This window comes from Sebastes umbrosus, chromosome 15 (assembly GCF_015220745.1).
Source record: "Sebastes umbrosus isolate fSebUmb1 chromosome 15, fSebUmb1.pri, whole genome shotgun sequence".
NCBI lineage: Eukaryota > Metazoa > Chordata > Actinopteri > Perciformes > Sebastidae > Sebastes > Sebastes umbrosus.
The window spans coordinates 6,613,945-6,627,902 of NC_051283.1; the positions used below are offsets into that span (position 1 = coordinate 6,613,945).

The 13,958-nt window shown below is 40.3% G+C and overlaps 1 protein-coding gene across 3 annotated transcripts in view; it reads right to left on the reverse strand.

Annotated features, from left to right (window-relative positions):
• Positions 1-13,958, reverse strand: part of top2b (DNA topoisomerase II beta) — a 33,038-nt gene that overhangs the window by 5,799 nt on the left and 13,281 nt on the right. For all 3 annotated transcript variants that reach the window (XM_037795211.1, XM_037795210.1, XM_037795212.1), the window contains 21 exons: positions 13,027-13,164; positions 12,792-12,930; positions 12,198-12,355; positions 10,832-10,957; positions 10,632-10,742; positions 9,285-9,390; positions 9,072-9,181; positions 8,655-8,747; positions 7,854-7,968; positions 7,545-7,666; positions 6,718-6,866; positions 6,360-6,591; positions 5,415-5,549; positions 5,072-5,272; positions 4,371-4,566; positions 3,350-3,441; positions 2,925-3,080; positions 1,845-1,928; positions 1,141-1,335; positions 928-1,054; positions 394-552 (listed from right to left, as the gene is read on the reverse strand). In XM_037795211.1, coding sequence (XP_037651139.1) covers positions 394-552; positions 928-1,054; positions 1,141-1,335; positions 1,845-1,928; positions 2,925-3,080; positions 3,350-3,441; positions 4,371-4,566; positions 5,072-5,272; positions 5,415-5,549; positions 6,360-6,591; positions 6,718-6,866; positions 7,545-7,666; positions 7,854-7,968; positions 8,655-8,747; positions 9,072-9,181; positions 9,285-9,390; positions 10,632-10,742; positions 10,832-10,957; positions 12,198-12,355; positions 12,792-12,930; positions 13,027-13,164 — 2,944 coding nt within the window. The remainder of the gene's footprint in view (positions 1-393; positions 553-927; positions 1,055-1,140; positions 1,336-1,844; positions 1,929-2,924; positions 3,081-3,349; positions 3,442-4,370; positions 4,567-5,071; positions 5,273-5,414; positions 5,550-6,359; positions 6,592-6,717; positions 6,867-7,544; positions 7,667-7,853; positions 7,969-8,654; positions 8,748-9,071; positions 9,182-9,284; positions 9,391-10,631; positions 10,743-10,831; positions 10,958-12,197; positions 12,356-12,791; positions 12,931-13,026; positions 13,165-13,958) is intronic.

The following is a 13,958-nucleotide window of genomic DNA, read 5'->3' on the forward strand; positions in this document are numbered from 1 at the left end:
TTCAGCTGCTCCGCTCCACAGCTGCTTTACCTCACTGTCAGACGGCCCTTTCTGACGGGGGAACTGAAGTTATAGTGCTCTCTTCAAAGCCACCAGACTACATTCACAAAAACAGTAATTTGACCTTGCAGAATGTGGGAGTATACATACAACCCCACTTCAAAAAATCCTAACTAACCCTTTCAGTTATTTCCAAACTTAGCACAGCTAACTTTGACACAGCTATTGTTAGCGTTCACATTATTCATAACCTTATTGATTAGCTTCGAATAGCTTACTTTGGTGACCTACTTCACTGCTTTTTGCAATGGCTGAGTGGGCGTTTCCATTTGAGAAAAGCAAAACAGAATACAGATGGACTCGCCCTTTAAACGGCATTTGGCCCAACTTTACCTGATGCCCTCTGGGACTTGGTCTCTCTGGGGATGATAGGCTGACTGTCCTCCACGTCAGAGTCCGACTTGGAGTCGTCCTCAGACCAGGGGTTTCTCTTCTTCACCTTCTTAGCGGGGGTACCTTTAGGCACTGGAGTTTTTCTCACTCTGGGAGTTCCTGCAACACAGTAAACAAGATTACCAGACCGTCTGTTGACAAGTCTGTATTCTCACTCAGGACTGAGGAGCTCCTGGTTGTTCAATAATGGATTATAGTTTTTCTCACTGCACTGCAGAGCACAAAAGAGGCCCGGGGTAATGATGGCTGCAGTCCAACACAGTATACTAGGAGAAAGACGGCTGTATCGTCTCTGGATAGTTGACAAATATCTGTCTGTCTGTGCTGATAAATCATTCAGCAAGTCCGTCATTTCTGACAACCCTCCTTCCCCTAAATCTTCAAAAAGCGCCATCTCAAAAAATGGTTTCGCTTTTGCTAAATCTTGAAATCTTAAAATGAAATTTCACGTTTGATGAATAGTTTAGTACTGACCGGGCTCTTTCTTCTCTCTCTTGGCACGAGGAGTTTTTGGTTTGACTACAGAGTTTTCTCCTGTTTTCTCCTCAACGCCCAAACCATCCTCATCAAACTCCAACTTCACCGCTGGATCTATGTCACTCTGAGAGAGAGAAAAACACAACCTGTTAACAATCCTGGATTTCACTCTACTATTTGTTCGGTATTACATTTGGCAGTTTGTGTTACCTTCTTCTTTTTGGTCATTTTCTTGGCTGCGTCCGATCTGATCGCCTGAGTCGGAGGCTCCACCCTGCGACCGTACGGCGAGGGCATGGTCTCCTCCAGGTTCAACTTCTTCGCTTTAGGTTTGCCCACTTTCCCCTTCACCATCTTGACGGCCTTTCCCATACTCTGGTCCTCTCGCTCCTGGGCCTCCACTTTCTGAAAGACAAAACACAACATACATTTTAACTTTCTAAACACAGCAAGTTATCAAATAAAAGCCAGTATTGAAACAAATAAAAGTAAAACATCCTGTAATCTAATAATATGTAATCTAGTTCAAATTCATCATAACGTACACTGAACAAAAATACAAACTCAACACTTTTGTTTTTGCTAAAAATCTAAGACTATTTCTATGCACACAAAGGACTTATTTCTCTCAAATGTTGGTCACAAATGTGTTAAAAGTCCGTGTTAGTGAGCACTTCTCCTTTGCCAAGATAATACATCCACCTGACAGGTGTGGCACATCAAGATGCTGATTAAACAGCATGATTATTACACAGATGTGCCATGGGCTGGTCACAATAAAAGGCTACTCTAAATAAATCTAACATCACAATGTGTTAACAGTTACTCAAAGCACCTCAAATCCTAAAGTAAACTATCAATTGTCACCTAGTGTTACGTGCTGAGACAATAAACGTCCAAAACACAAAACTTACAGCCAGCTCCTCGACGAACACCGCCAAGTCCTCCTTCCACAGATCCTCTGGACATTTCTTCTGGAGATCACTCAGCTCGGATCTCTGCACACACATTCGCTTTGTTAATCAACACGTGTGAACTGCAAAACTTTATACACTAATTCTGATGTGGTCCTGGATTATAGTCAAAGGAACACTAGACTTAACTTAACATTAGAGTTGGGTGTTGGTCAACCCCTGATGAATAACCACAAAGTCCTGACAGGCACGACGGTTGAAATTCTAAATTGATTCAAAACTTGTTTTTCTCCCACCACTTCTTTGCATTTCGTTCGTACAGCATATGTACAGGATGACGGTAAGCAGCGTTCAGGTTTTAGTGTCAGAGATCGCCGGGATGTGTCCTGTTCTTTCGCTAAATGTTTCACCTTTGTGTCGCCGCCGGACAAAAATCACCCTCTTTATTTCATTACAGCTCCTCTCACATAACATTTAGCAAAAGTCCTCAATATATTTATTATAATCTGAAGATTGATAAAAACTCCATTTGTCAGAGCATTTTGGTATTTGGGGACAAATCAGAGTAGGGCTGCAACTAACGATTATTTTCATTGACAATTAATATGTTAGTTATTTTCTCGATCAGGTGTTTGATCTATAAAATGTCAGAAAATTGTGAAAAATTTTGATCAGTGTTTCCCAAAAAAACAAGATGACGTCCTCAAATGTCTTGTTTTGTCCACAACTCAAAGATATTCAGTTTACTGTCACAGAGGAGTTAAGAAACCAGAAAATATTCACATTTAAGAAGCTGGAATCAGAGAATTTTGACTTTTGTTTCTTTAAAAAAATTACTTAAACCGATTTTTCAAAATAGCTGGTGATTAATTTAATAGTTGACAACTAATCAATTCTAAATCAGAGATTTTATCTTTAAAATGCTAAAATTGTAACAAACTTTCATTGAGTTTTTCCATCGAGAATCGATTTTGAATCAAATTGTGACCCCAAGAATCAAAATCGAATCGAAAGATACCGAAAGAGTCACACCCCTAAAGTGAATGATGATAAAATAAATAAAACAATGCTCAACAATACCTTGTGGTCCCTCTGTTTGAGCAGCTCATCCACCTTCTCTTTAGTGAGGCACCACAGAGGCATGTTGAGAATGTAGTTGAAGTTGGGCCCCGACGATGAGCCGGAGTCCACCGAGCCGTCGCTCTCGTTTCCGTCGCGGTAATCTTCCTCCTGAGCCTGTTGGAGAAAAAATTACAAACATCTTGTCATACGGCAGAACCTGCTTCTTTCTCCACCTTCTGCCATGATTAATGTGCATTTACTGACATACTGTACATAACGGTGCAAGAACAGCTCCCTCTTGTGTGTGTTATCAGTTACAGCAAAGATGACTAAATACCTAAACCTGAAGCCATTTGTTTTTATTGCAATACATAATTATTTATATTACTTATTATAGGCCGAGTGCGTTTTACTTGTATGTGTAGATGTAGAGTTAATAGTACCTTTTCCTGAGATTTGGTCCAGGCAGCCACTGGATCAGACTCGAAGCCCTTCTGGATGAGCATTCGGATCAGTTCACGCTTGGCTTTGTTCTCTGTTCGGATCAAATAAATACAGGTTAGAACAGCGGTTCTCAAACTTTTTACACCACGAACCACCTCAGAAAAAATTTGACTCTGCAAGTACCACCATTATGACCAGGGGTGATGGGCAATTATTTTTTCCAGGGGGGCCACATGAGAAACCCAGATTGTTGCCGGGGACCAAATAAATTCTGTCAGACGTAACCTCTATTTAATCACTACATACATTTATAGAAAACATACTGCGCAATTATTTTTCAGCATTTATTACACGGAAAATCACTCAGAACAGCATATTATTAAGAAAATTACATTATATGCAGGAGTTCGTGAACCGTACAGGACTGACTGTTTTGGGTAGTAATGTTTCCATTAACAAAACTTAACCAAACAGAGAATCCCCCAGCATGTCAAAATATAAGAACATACACTGCAGGTCCAAAAAGCCTTATTATATAGGGGCAGGGAGGGAACTGTACACAGTACTGTACTTTGTTATTGTCATCTATAGTGGTTGTTTGCATAAAAACATACAATTCAAATGATTATGATTATTTAAATATTTGCTTTGATTAAAAAAGTCTTGGCAAGCTGCTTGGAGCTAGTATTGTGAAGTTAAACAGGTCATAATTCTCTCTCTATTATCTATTTTATATTGATGTGAAAACATCTCCTAACAACTGGATTTATTGGAGTTTCTTGCAAAAACTACATTTTACGAGATTACATTTGAACACATCATGATAACGTTGTAATTTACTTTCGTCCAATAGTCATTTTTCCTAATCCGACTTTGAACACCTCATAACAATAACTCAATGGCACCTCCGTTAACGTTCGTATCTCCGGTATTTAGCCAGTCAGGACTGTGCTGCCCATCGTCAGAACATAATTCAACCATTCCCTGATACACGAGAATCTGAATTTTCAGCAATCTTACCGATTGAAACTTTTCCTTCGATCTTCTCCAGTACAAAGCGAGCCTGGTTGGACAGTTTGGCAGCCTCGGCTCCCAGGCTGCCCAGTAACCAGTCCTTCCTCAGCTTGTAGTAGTGCAGGCGGAGCTCAAAGAACTCTCTGAGGATGTCCTGGACTGAATCGTACCTCTTCAGACAGCCCATGTGGTCAAACAGCACCTGAGGATTAAAAATCAGTTAATGACCATTGTAAGGGGAGATACTACAGGTAAATATGGAAAAAATGTTTAACTAATAGATATCACCATGAAACTTCCCCAGTTGATTACTTATATTAAGGCAATTATTTTTTGTATTGTAAGTTTTCTGAAATTTCTGAGTCTGAGAAAAAACAAATTTTGTCTTACTTACATTAAGACAATTGTTTTTTGTGAAATGTTATGTTTAAATATGCAAATGAGGCATTATCTAATGCTAACTTTTGGTGAATTTAGGAGAAATCGACAGACGCAAATAGGAAAAGTAGTAAAATAAACACCTAAATGTGTTTTTTGGATGTTTCCTTTCCACTAGTCTGAAAGAAGACGGAAGCAAAATAGCCCAAAATTGACCAGTACATTAAAAAAACGATGGACAAACCAGGAAGGCCATGTCATCCGTATTTTCAAGACAGAAGACAGAAAACACTTTCCATGATTTATATCACACTTAAATCACAGTTTACCATGGAGTTGCAGGTCAGGCTGGACTGCAGCTTGAAGACTTTGTGAAGGCCGACGGACTCGGCCTGAGCGAGTTTCTCCTCAGACATGCGAACCACGAACTTCACTGTGGTATCAGTGTGGTATTCCTTATAATCATTGATGAGAGCTGGTGTTTTGTCGGTGCCCTGCAGCATCGGCTCCAGCACAGACTCCTTATACGCCTGCACACAACAGGGAAGAAACAAAGTTGTTGTTACTATGATTAAATATTCCCGTTCTTCATATGGAGACCAATCAACTTCTATCTCAGGTGAAAAAAAAATCAAATATAAGATATCCTTGATAAAAGAAGCTGAATCGTACCTGTGTCCATGTCCGAACAGGAAGCTCTGTGATCTCGATGGTGGTTCTGTCAATGACCGACACCTCTCCACTGACCAGGAACTGGTTCTGACCCAGTTCATGGATCACCCCTTTGAAGTTTTTGTAGCTGGGAAGCTGTTTGGGGAAACAAATTACAGATATACTGAGAGAATGGTCTAATGTTTCATCGTAACAAAGATTTAGTCTGCCGTCTGCTTGAAAATTTATTGTAACGTTAGATCAAGCTGAACGACGAATAATTCAACAACAATCGTAATGATGGCAGGGAACTTATTTAGGTTTCTGTAGTGAAATGACATCATCATGATCTCATTTCAACTTCATGAATCAGCCATTTTTCGTCCGTAGAGGCGCTTTCAAAGCGAGCAACAGAAATAAAAAGAAACAAAAGTCTGACAAAAATTCAGCTTAAAAACGGCGCGCGGTGTGCTGCGTTGCTCGCAGCCAGTTAGGACGTGGTGTCATGGACATAATAATCAAAAATACATATTTCAATAATTCTACCTTTTTTGAAGAACGAATATTCAAACGTCCTTTTTGACAGCCCTAGGTGGCTGTAAACAACCTCCAGTGTTGGCTGGTTTATTGACTGATCGATGTCTTTGTGAACTTGTGGAAACAGTTTCCTCGTTTTCATGTCACTTATACTGTCTTCTAATTGGCAATTTTTCATTACCCATACCCATATTCACCTGTTTGACAGGTTTGTGACCAAGTTTTGTATCAATCCAATAAAATAACTAACATTTCCTACCTGAAAAATAAAGGTATACCATTACGTTAACATACAGAAATCCAGTATTGATATAAAGCAGTTCTGCTCATAGGTTTGCAACATTTCCCTCAATGGTCTGACACAACCAGAGATAATGACGATAAAAAACACTTCAGTATAAAAGTGTGAATAAGTCAATGTGAGTTTACCATTGGCAGGGGGTCCTGGTGGTTGAGCATGCGGTTGATGTTGTTGACGATCTCTCGGACGTCGTAGTTGGGGATCTTACACGCCCAGCCTGTTCCGATGCCCTCGGCGCCGTTCACCAGCACCATGGGAATGATGGGAATGTACCACTCAGGCTCCACCTTCTGGTTGTCATCCCACAGGAACTTGAGCAGGTTGGAATCCCCCGACGGGAACAACAGCTTGGCAATTGTACTGTGGGAAAATCAGACCGCCATTATGAGACTTGCATATTCAAATTAACCTCGACTTTGGAGTTTAGAAGATTTCCAATTTGGCATAAACAAAAGAATACAACTATTATATTCGTTGTTGTTTTACCTGAGCATGGTGAAGATGTAACGAGGGCTGGCAGCGTCTTTGCCTCCATTGATGCGAGTACCAAACTGACCCAGTGGCTGCAGGATGTTGGCGTTGTTGCTGCCCACAAAGTTCTGGGCCAAGTTCACGATGGTCATCATGAGAGCTTGCTACAGGGACAAAAGGGAAACGGGTGGTCAGTAACAGTGACTAGAATAGAGAATCGCTGAAATACCTCTACACACACAAGCTCACGAAATTAGGTAAAGAAAAAACTTTAAGATTCAGTCATTTGTTCTGATTGTTAATTTGTAATAATTGTGGAGGTCATCGGTGATCTTAATCCTGTGCAAATCTGCCATGTCCGTAATTTGTATTACCTACCATATTTCACCAAACACAAAGGTCGTGATAATTTTAGGCCGTGTGAATCGGTATCTCTTGGAGTTTTTTTGTTTTTTTTGCAAGGTTATGTTTTCTCTGTGCTTTTTTTCTGCCTTCTTTTCCAGTTGGGAATTATGGAGACTGCATCGTCAATTATATTTATTTAGATGTATATATATATATATATTTATAAAGTTTTGACAGTATTTTGGGTCCAATCTGTAAATCACACTAAGTTCCCTGGTAATATTAGTCCTGTACGAATAAGGCTTTTTTACAGCGAGCATTGTTGTCAGTATCAACTGTCTGTCACAAAGCAAACATGACAAGAGAGAGATCAACAACAGCAAACTCACTTCAAGCTTCATTATTTTACACTGGATAGAAAACTACTCATCTTCCCCGTTGTTATAGTGACTCAATACACTGTGTCACGTGTCTGGAAGACATTGAGTCGACTGTACCTCTCCGTGATGGTAGGCAGACATCTCAGCCACTGAACCGGCCAGCTGTGCTACCTTCACTTCCCTCTTGTCGTTCCTCTTCAAGCAGGTGAACAGCACCTTCCTCTGGCCTGGCTTTAAACCTGGAAACAACACACACACACATCCCATCATCAATACATCAACAGTCTTCTAAAGACAGAATAGTTTTACAATAGAATGACTTTTGGTGTCGGTGGTGTTAATGATTCTTTCACTAAGGAAAGGGGGAATCCCTACAGAAAATGTAGCACAGCAAACAGTTCACAGAGCTGGGGTGAATGTACAAACCGTCAACCAAGGATGGGATGGATCTCTCGTTGTCAGAGTTGGAGAACAGAATCAGCTCTTTGTTGATGAAATCGTTGTAGGAGAGGTGCCTGGCCTGAGTTCCATACAGGTATTGCTGAGAAAACCCAATTAAGATACAAATTAATACACATACTTTAATCAGCGGTATTACACTGTTTCATCAGAGTGGTTTATATATGGAAGCCCATTTATGCCAGTAAAAGAAAAAAACAAGGTGAAAACTTAGCCTTGTGATGAAAAAAAAGATATAACGACAAACTTTCTCAAAATAATGAAGTTTCTCATTACTATGAGATACAAAGTCATTATCTCAAGTTAAGTCATTATTTTCTGAAAGCGTTTCATTATTTTGATATAGTGTTATTATTTCAAGGTAAGTCATTATTTTGAGAAAGTTTGTCATTATTTTGAGATATTATTTGTTATTATTTTGAGATACTAAGTCATTATTTCAAAATAAGTTTCTCGTTATTTTGAGAAAGTTGTTCACTATAATGACTTACAGGATTTTCTTCATCACATTGCTGGAAATGGGCTTGCATAGCTTTAAGATTAGTTTTATTACAATCATCTATAACGATTGTTTTTTTTGGATCATTTCCAATTCAAACAGAGATCTGAGAAAAATCACATAAATGATCTAATTCCACCTAATCACAGAGTTTGTGAAGCTTGGTCCAATGAATCCCCCCCCACAGGGAGCAGCACACAAATAACCAAACACATCTTGACTTTCTTTCTCTCATTACAGTCTACACGTCTTTGAGCAAAGCCACAAACCTCCGGCAGGCCGTGCATCCTCCTCTGGCGTCTGTCTTCCATGAAGTTAGTCAGCCACTCCTTCCTGTCGTCTGTCTTCTTCTTACTGAAGGCCTGGAGCAAAAACGCAGCACGTAAGCCTCCATTTACTACATACCGTCGGTATTATTTTGGGTATAGATCCAAGTCCCAACCGCTCACTCATATCCGTACACTTCTATTCTTGTGTTTTGATTAGGCAGCTTCTGATATAAATAATAATTTTGCCAGTTTTAGACTGCACTTTATCAAGGCATGGCTCTTGTGCAGACACGTGTTTAGACAATATTTAACATTTGAAAACATTTTCTGTTGAATGAAAAGGGTAAAGTATCGAAAAAAGCATTTTTTTGCTACCAAATCTCAGGTACAATATTGGCTCTATTAATAAAAACTCACCAGGGTAATGGCAGCGTCGTCCTCTGCACCGCTGTATCTGAATGTGATGCGATGCTTCTCCATGTCAGCAAAGTACTCCTTTGCCTCTTTGCTTGTACTTGTACCCAAACCTGGAAGAGAAATGTAACATTTTTTTAAATGAAGATGGAACTTTATACGAACGTTCATTAGCAATGTTTATATTGATATATTTAAATATTTTGAGGATCAAACCTTTGTAGTACTTTATATGCCAGGTTTTATAGTTGTCTGTATTTTTCTTCCACTCATCAAACTCTGGAATGCTGTAGAAGGTCATCTCCTGCTTGCTCTTGGTTGCCTGCAGACAACAAATTAATCAGTGAGGTCCAGCTTTACTAAGTGTTGAGTTTTTATGCAAATTAACCTGTGATGCAAACAACCCCGATAAAAGGGCGCTACACCAATTTAGCATTTCAACTCCTTTAACATTATCTGACTCATGATGGACAGTTTGAAAAGGATCAAAATCAATGTAGCAGAACCAGAGATATCTTTTTTCTTTCTACCCACGCATTCTTCTTTCTTGTCAAAATCTGACACCTACATTACCCAACATTAAATTACAGTTAATCCAATATTAATCGTGATCAAGATTTTGGCTTCCCACAAGTGAATGAACATGACTGACTGCGATTTTGGCGTTTAAAATGCTCCGCTCATAGAAATCCCAGCTGCACATCAAATAAAAAGGCTTGTTAAACTAACAGCCAGCCCACCAGGGGGCGATAGATATGTCTTGGTTTCACTTTTGAGAGAGCTGTGATGCCACTGCGCACGCACCCTGCAGCGGCACTGTGAAAAACTTTCCTGAATGAATGTTGCATCTGCAAGTCCCGAGTAGAAGAGTATATACTGTAGAGCAGACCGGCAAAATGAAAATACATTGAATTCAGGTGAACAATAACCGTATTGTTTATTAATGTATGTATGTACCAGAGAATTATTGTGCCTTCACCTACGCTACGCCCACAGAAATACGTCATCATGTTTACTAACAGAAAAAGGGGTCTATTAGGGAGTATTTCCAGCAGTTTAGCGTGGCTTGTTGTCAGGTAGGGATGTTAATAATTAACCGTTCACCGACATTAAGCATTTTAACTGATTAACGCTATCCGTTGAAACGGTTAAAAGAAATGTTAATTAATTAAAAAGTATCTTTAAGGGAAAAAGCTGGTCCACCTTAAGAGCCCACCTTAAGACAGTCTGCCGGCGTTACAGATACAGGAAGTTGGCTCCCGTCTATAGCTCGCTTGAGCGGAGGAGTTGTAGCCTCGTAGCATTTATTCACCGACAAATAAACTGTACACACACTGTCTGCTGCACCTACGTTCACAGCTATAACGCCACTTCTGTTGGAAATTCGCTGACGCACCGCTTCATGTGAGGCACAAATCTTGTCGGTTAACGGTTAATAATCGTTTGACGAGGGTCGGTCATCGGTTAAGAACATTTTTCAAAATTAGCATCCCTATTGTCAGGTATATTGATGGTAATGCACGTCTGTGTGTGTGTGTGTGTGTGTGTGTGTGTGTCTCTTACTTTGACGATGGGTGTGATAAACTCCTCCAGGAATGTGTGTTTCAGTAGGGACGGCCAGTTGTGGTGGAAGAAGTTGATGAGCAGACCTTTGATATGGGAGCCATCTTGATCCTAAGACAAAATGAAAAAATGTTACAACTGCTGGTTGAGCGGCTGTTGATTATACTGAATCTGTGTGAGGGTCCGTGAGGGCAGGTCACCTGATCAGTCATGATCATGATCCTGCCGTAGCGCAGAGTCCTCAGTGACTCGGAGTCGTCGTAGCTCTTCTTGTACTGGAGGCCAACGATTTTGATGATATTGTTGATCTCAGCATTTTCCATGATCTGATGAAAAAAAATAAAAAAGGTAACGTCAGATGCAAGGCAGAACATAATAAAGCTCCTATAATTGTATATTCATTTTGAATCAGTTGATTAAAGCAGATTATTCCCACTGAAAATAAATTCCAGTCTACACAGATTTTGGCTACTTTCGGCTCACTGCGGCAAAACCAAAACAATGCTGGCTCATATAAACTGTGGGCAGATGCCTCCAGCAAAGCAGCTGACAGACTAATTGTACATAAACCGCTTGGCAAGACATGAGAGTTTTAGTAGACGTGCCAGGCTCTTTGCTTTTCTTTCCCGCGCTCTGTTATGTCAGATCCTGTTCCTCAACAATATGGTTCTTTGAAAGTAATGTTTTGATCTACTGAATGGGAGAGTCTTGGAAGATGTATAACTTCATCTTAGCTTTCATGACAGCACCCGTAAATGTATTTAGCGGTGCATGTCGGGGCATCACGACCCACATCGAACCACACTGAGGCCTAATGATCTCTAAATAACATCATAGATCCCCAATATGTACAACAGTTTGGCGATGGACAGAGTCAGGCATTCAGGGTTTTGTACTAGGGTTGGGCAATTGGCCGAATATATTGGCTACCGGTGATTGGCCGAGTACATCACAGGTTGTGTTTTTGGGCGATTTTTGTCACTTAATTTATCTAATTTAATGGTCTGCCTCCGAAGAACGAGTGAGATCCGCTGCTCAGTGGGCAGAGAGAGAGAGACAGCGAGGAAAAACAGCGTGTAGAGCCGGCATATTTCAAATTTAACTCTGTGACTTAAGGGGTTTATTTCGACCAAAACAGAGTTGGTGATTGTTGGAACAGTGCAAAGACGGTTCACTGCGTTCTGGGAACATAGCGATCCTGCCACTTGAACACGAACACATCTCCCAGCTAAGGGGGCAGCCCTTCATTATACTCTAGTTCTTGTTAAGACTGGGTCACATAAGTGCGTGATGTAATGTTTGAAGCTGTTCTTGTATGGTAGCTTATAGCAACTTTCCTGTTAAACCTATCTGTGCCTCCTGTTGGTGAGCTTTAACTTGTGACTTTGCTCCTCTTTACCGGTGCACTTTATCAGTGTTTAACATGTGCTGTCATGGTATTTGATAACATTTCTCTTCACAAGCTAAATCATTTGTGGGTCATATTCCTCCAGAGTGAGCAATGGTGTTTCTTTTAATTTCCTACGTTCCCTAGCAACATCATTTCACAATTATCCAGTGTCATACCTGCTTGTGCGTCGCCTCTCGCACGTTCAGAATCTTTCCTCTCAACGGGAACACTCCGTAGCGATCGCGCCCGATGACTCCCAGTCCAGAGACGGCCAGAGACTTGGCCGAGTCTCCCTCAGTGAGGATGAGCGTGCATTCCGCGGAGTGTTTGCCACCTACAACGTGGATGTGGAAAAGATGAATAATGTAATTACTGTGCATCATTGTATTGTTTTCTCAAGCTCCTCAACCATAAGGCTTATGGATATATCTGGTCTCCTTTGAAAGGTAAGAAGCTGAGGAATATGACTCAATTGTAAGTAAACTAAACTATATTATCAATCCAGAGAAGTTGGAGGGAAAATAAGATTTATATCCTCACCTAGTATAACATCTTAATTTCAAAAGGCAATATCACCATCATAACAAAGATCCCATGGATAATGAATGTATTTTAACACTCTTTACTGGGACAGTAAATTTGATGAAAATACACCATTTATGATGCAACTGATAAAGAAAGCAACAACCACAGCTCTGCCATCAGTGTTGTGGACGTTCAAAGCAACACATTCTTCTTCACATTAATAAATAATCACGCTGTTAACACACCGGCATCGTTGGCGTCGTCCAGCTTGGGGATGCCTTTGATCTTGCTGTACTTCACAGATGAGCACTTCTTATTCAGCTGCGTCTGAGCTTTGAACTTCACCCAGTTGAGAATACTCTCAACGATCCCACAGTTGGTTGCCTGCGGGTGACAAAGGACACACAATCCTGTCATGACTGACGCCCAACTATTTTACATGAGAAACTTAAAAACAGAGCGAATGAGACGTGTCCTTACAGCCCTGATGAACTTTTCCGACAGAGGACACTTGGACCCGAAGCTCTTGGTCTGGAGTGTCATGTTCTCTTTGGTCTGGGAGTCAAAGGTGGGGTTCTCGATCAGTGCGTTCACAAACACCCAGATGTGGTTCTTCACCTGAAGCACAAATGAGAGGAATCAGTTTTCAACAAACGTCTGAAATTAAACCGCCACAGTCGATAGTTAACCCTTCAAAAACAGACCTCCCGTGGGAGATCGTTGTTTGCGTGATCCTGTTTAAAATTGAGCTCAAATAAAAAACATAAAAGCTAGAGCATTTATTATTTTTGCAGCAGAGCGCTAAGGATTCTATCTTTCGTGGCATCACGTTGAACGCTTGTGATGACGTCGTTACATTGCGTGCGGAACGTAGCAAATCTATCAAAGCGCCTTTGCACATGATCTGCTCATAAAAATGAGCATATCTCAAAAACGAATAAGTGTGCATAGTTCAAATAACTTATGGAGTGTTAGTCCCCCCGATCAGACAGAGCATGTTTTAGCAGCCTGGGCTTTTTGTAATTGTTTTCAATGAGACTGAAGCATTTGGCGTGCTGCATTTGAGTTGCTGAGCACCTTGCATTTATCCGCTGAACGCCCTGAGTTGAAAAACACCTGGAGCTTTACGACTTTACCAACCATTGTTATAATGATCTGAACAGAAAACAGCGAGAGGCAGATTAGTGCGGCACTTGAGATTTTGGGTAAGTTGTTTTCATTCATTTAAACTGTACTATTAGCTATTTGGGTTGCATACAGTTCATGGTTTGTAATAAGGAAATATTTTGTTCATGTTTCTACATTTAGAAATCTTTTGGATCAATATATATTTTGTGTTTATTTAGCAACATTCTAGAAAAAAAAAAAGTTTAAAAATGTTTTAATTTGACAATTTCAATACTTTAATCAAT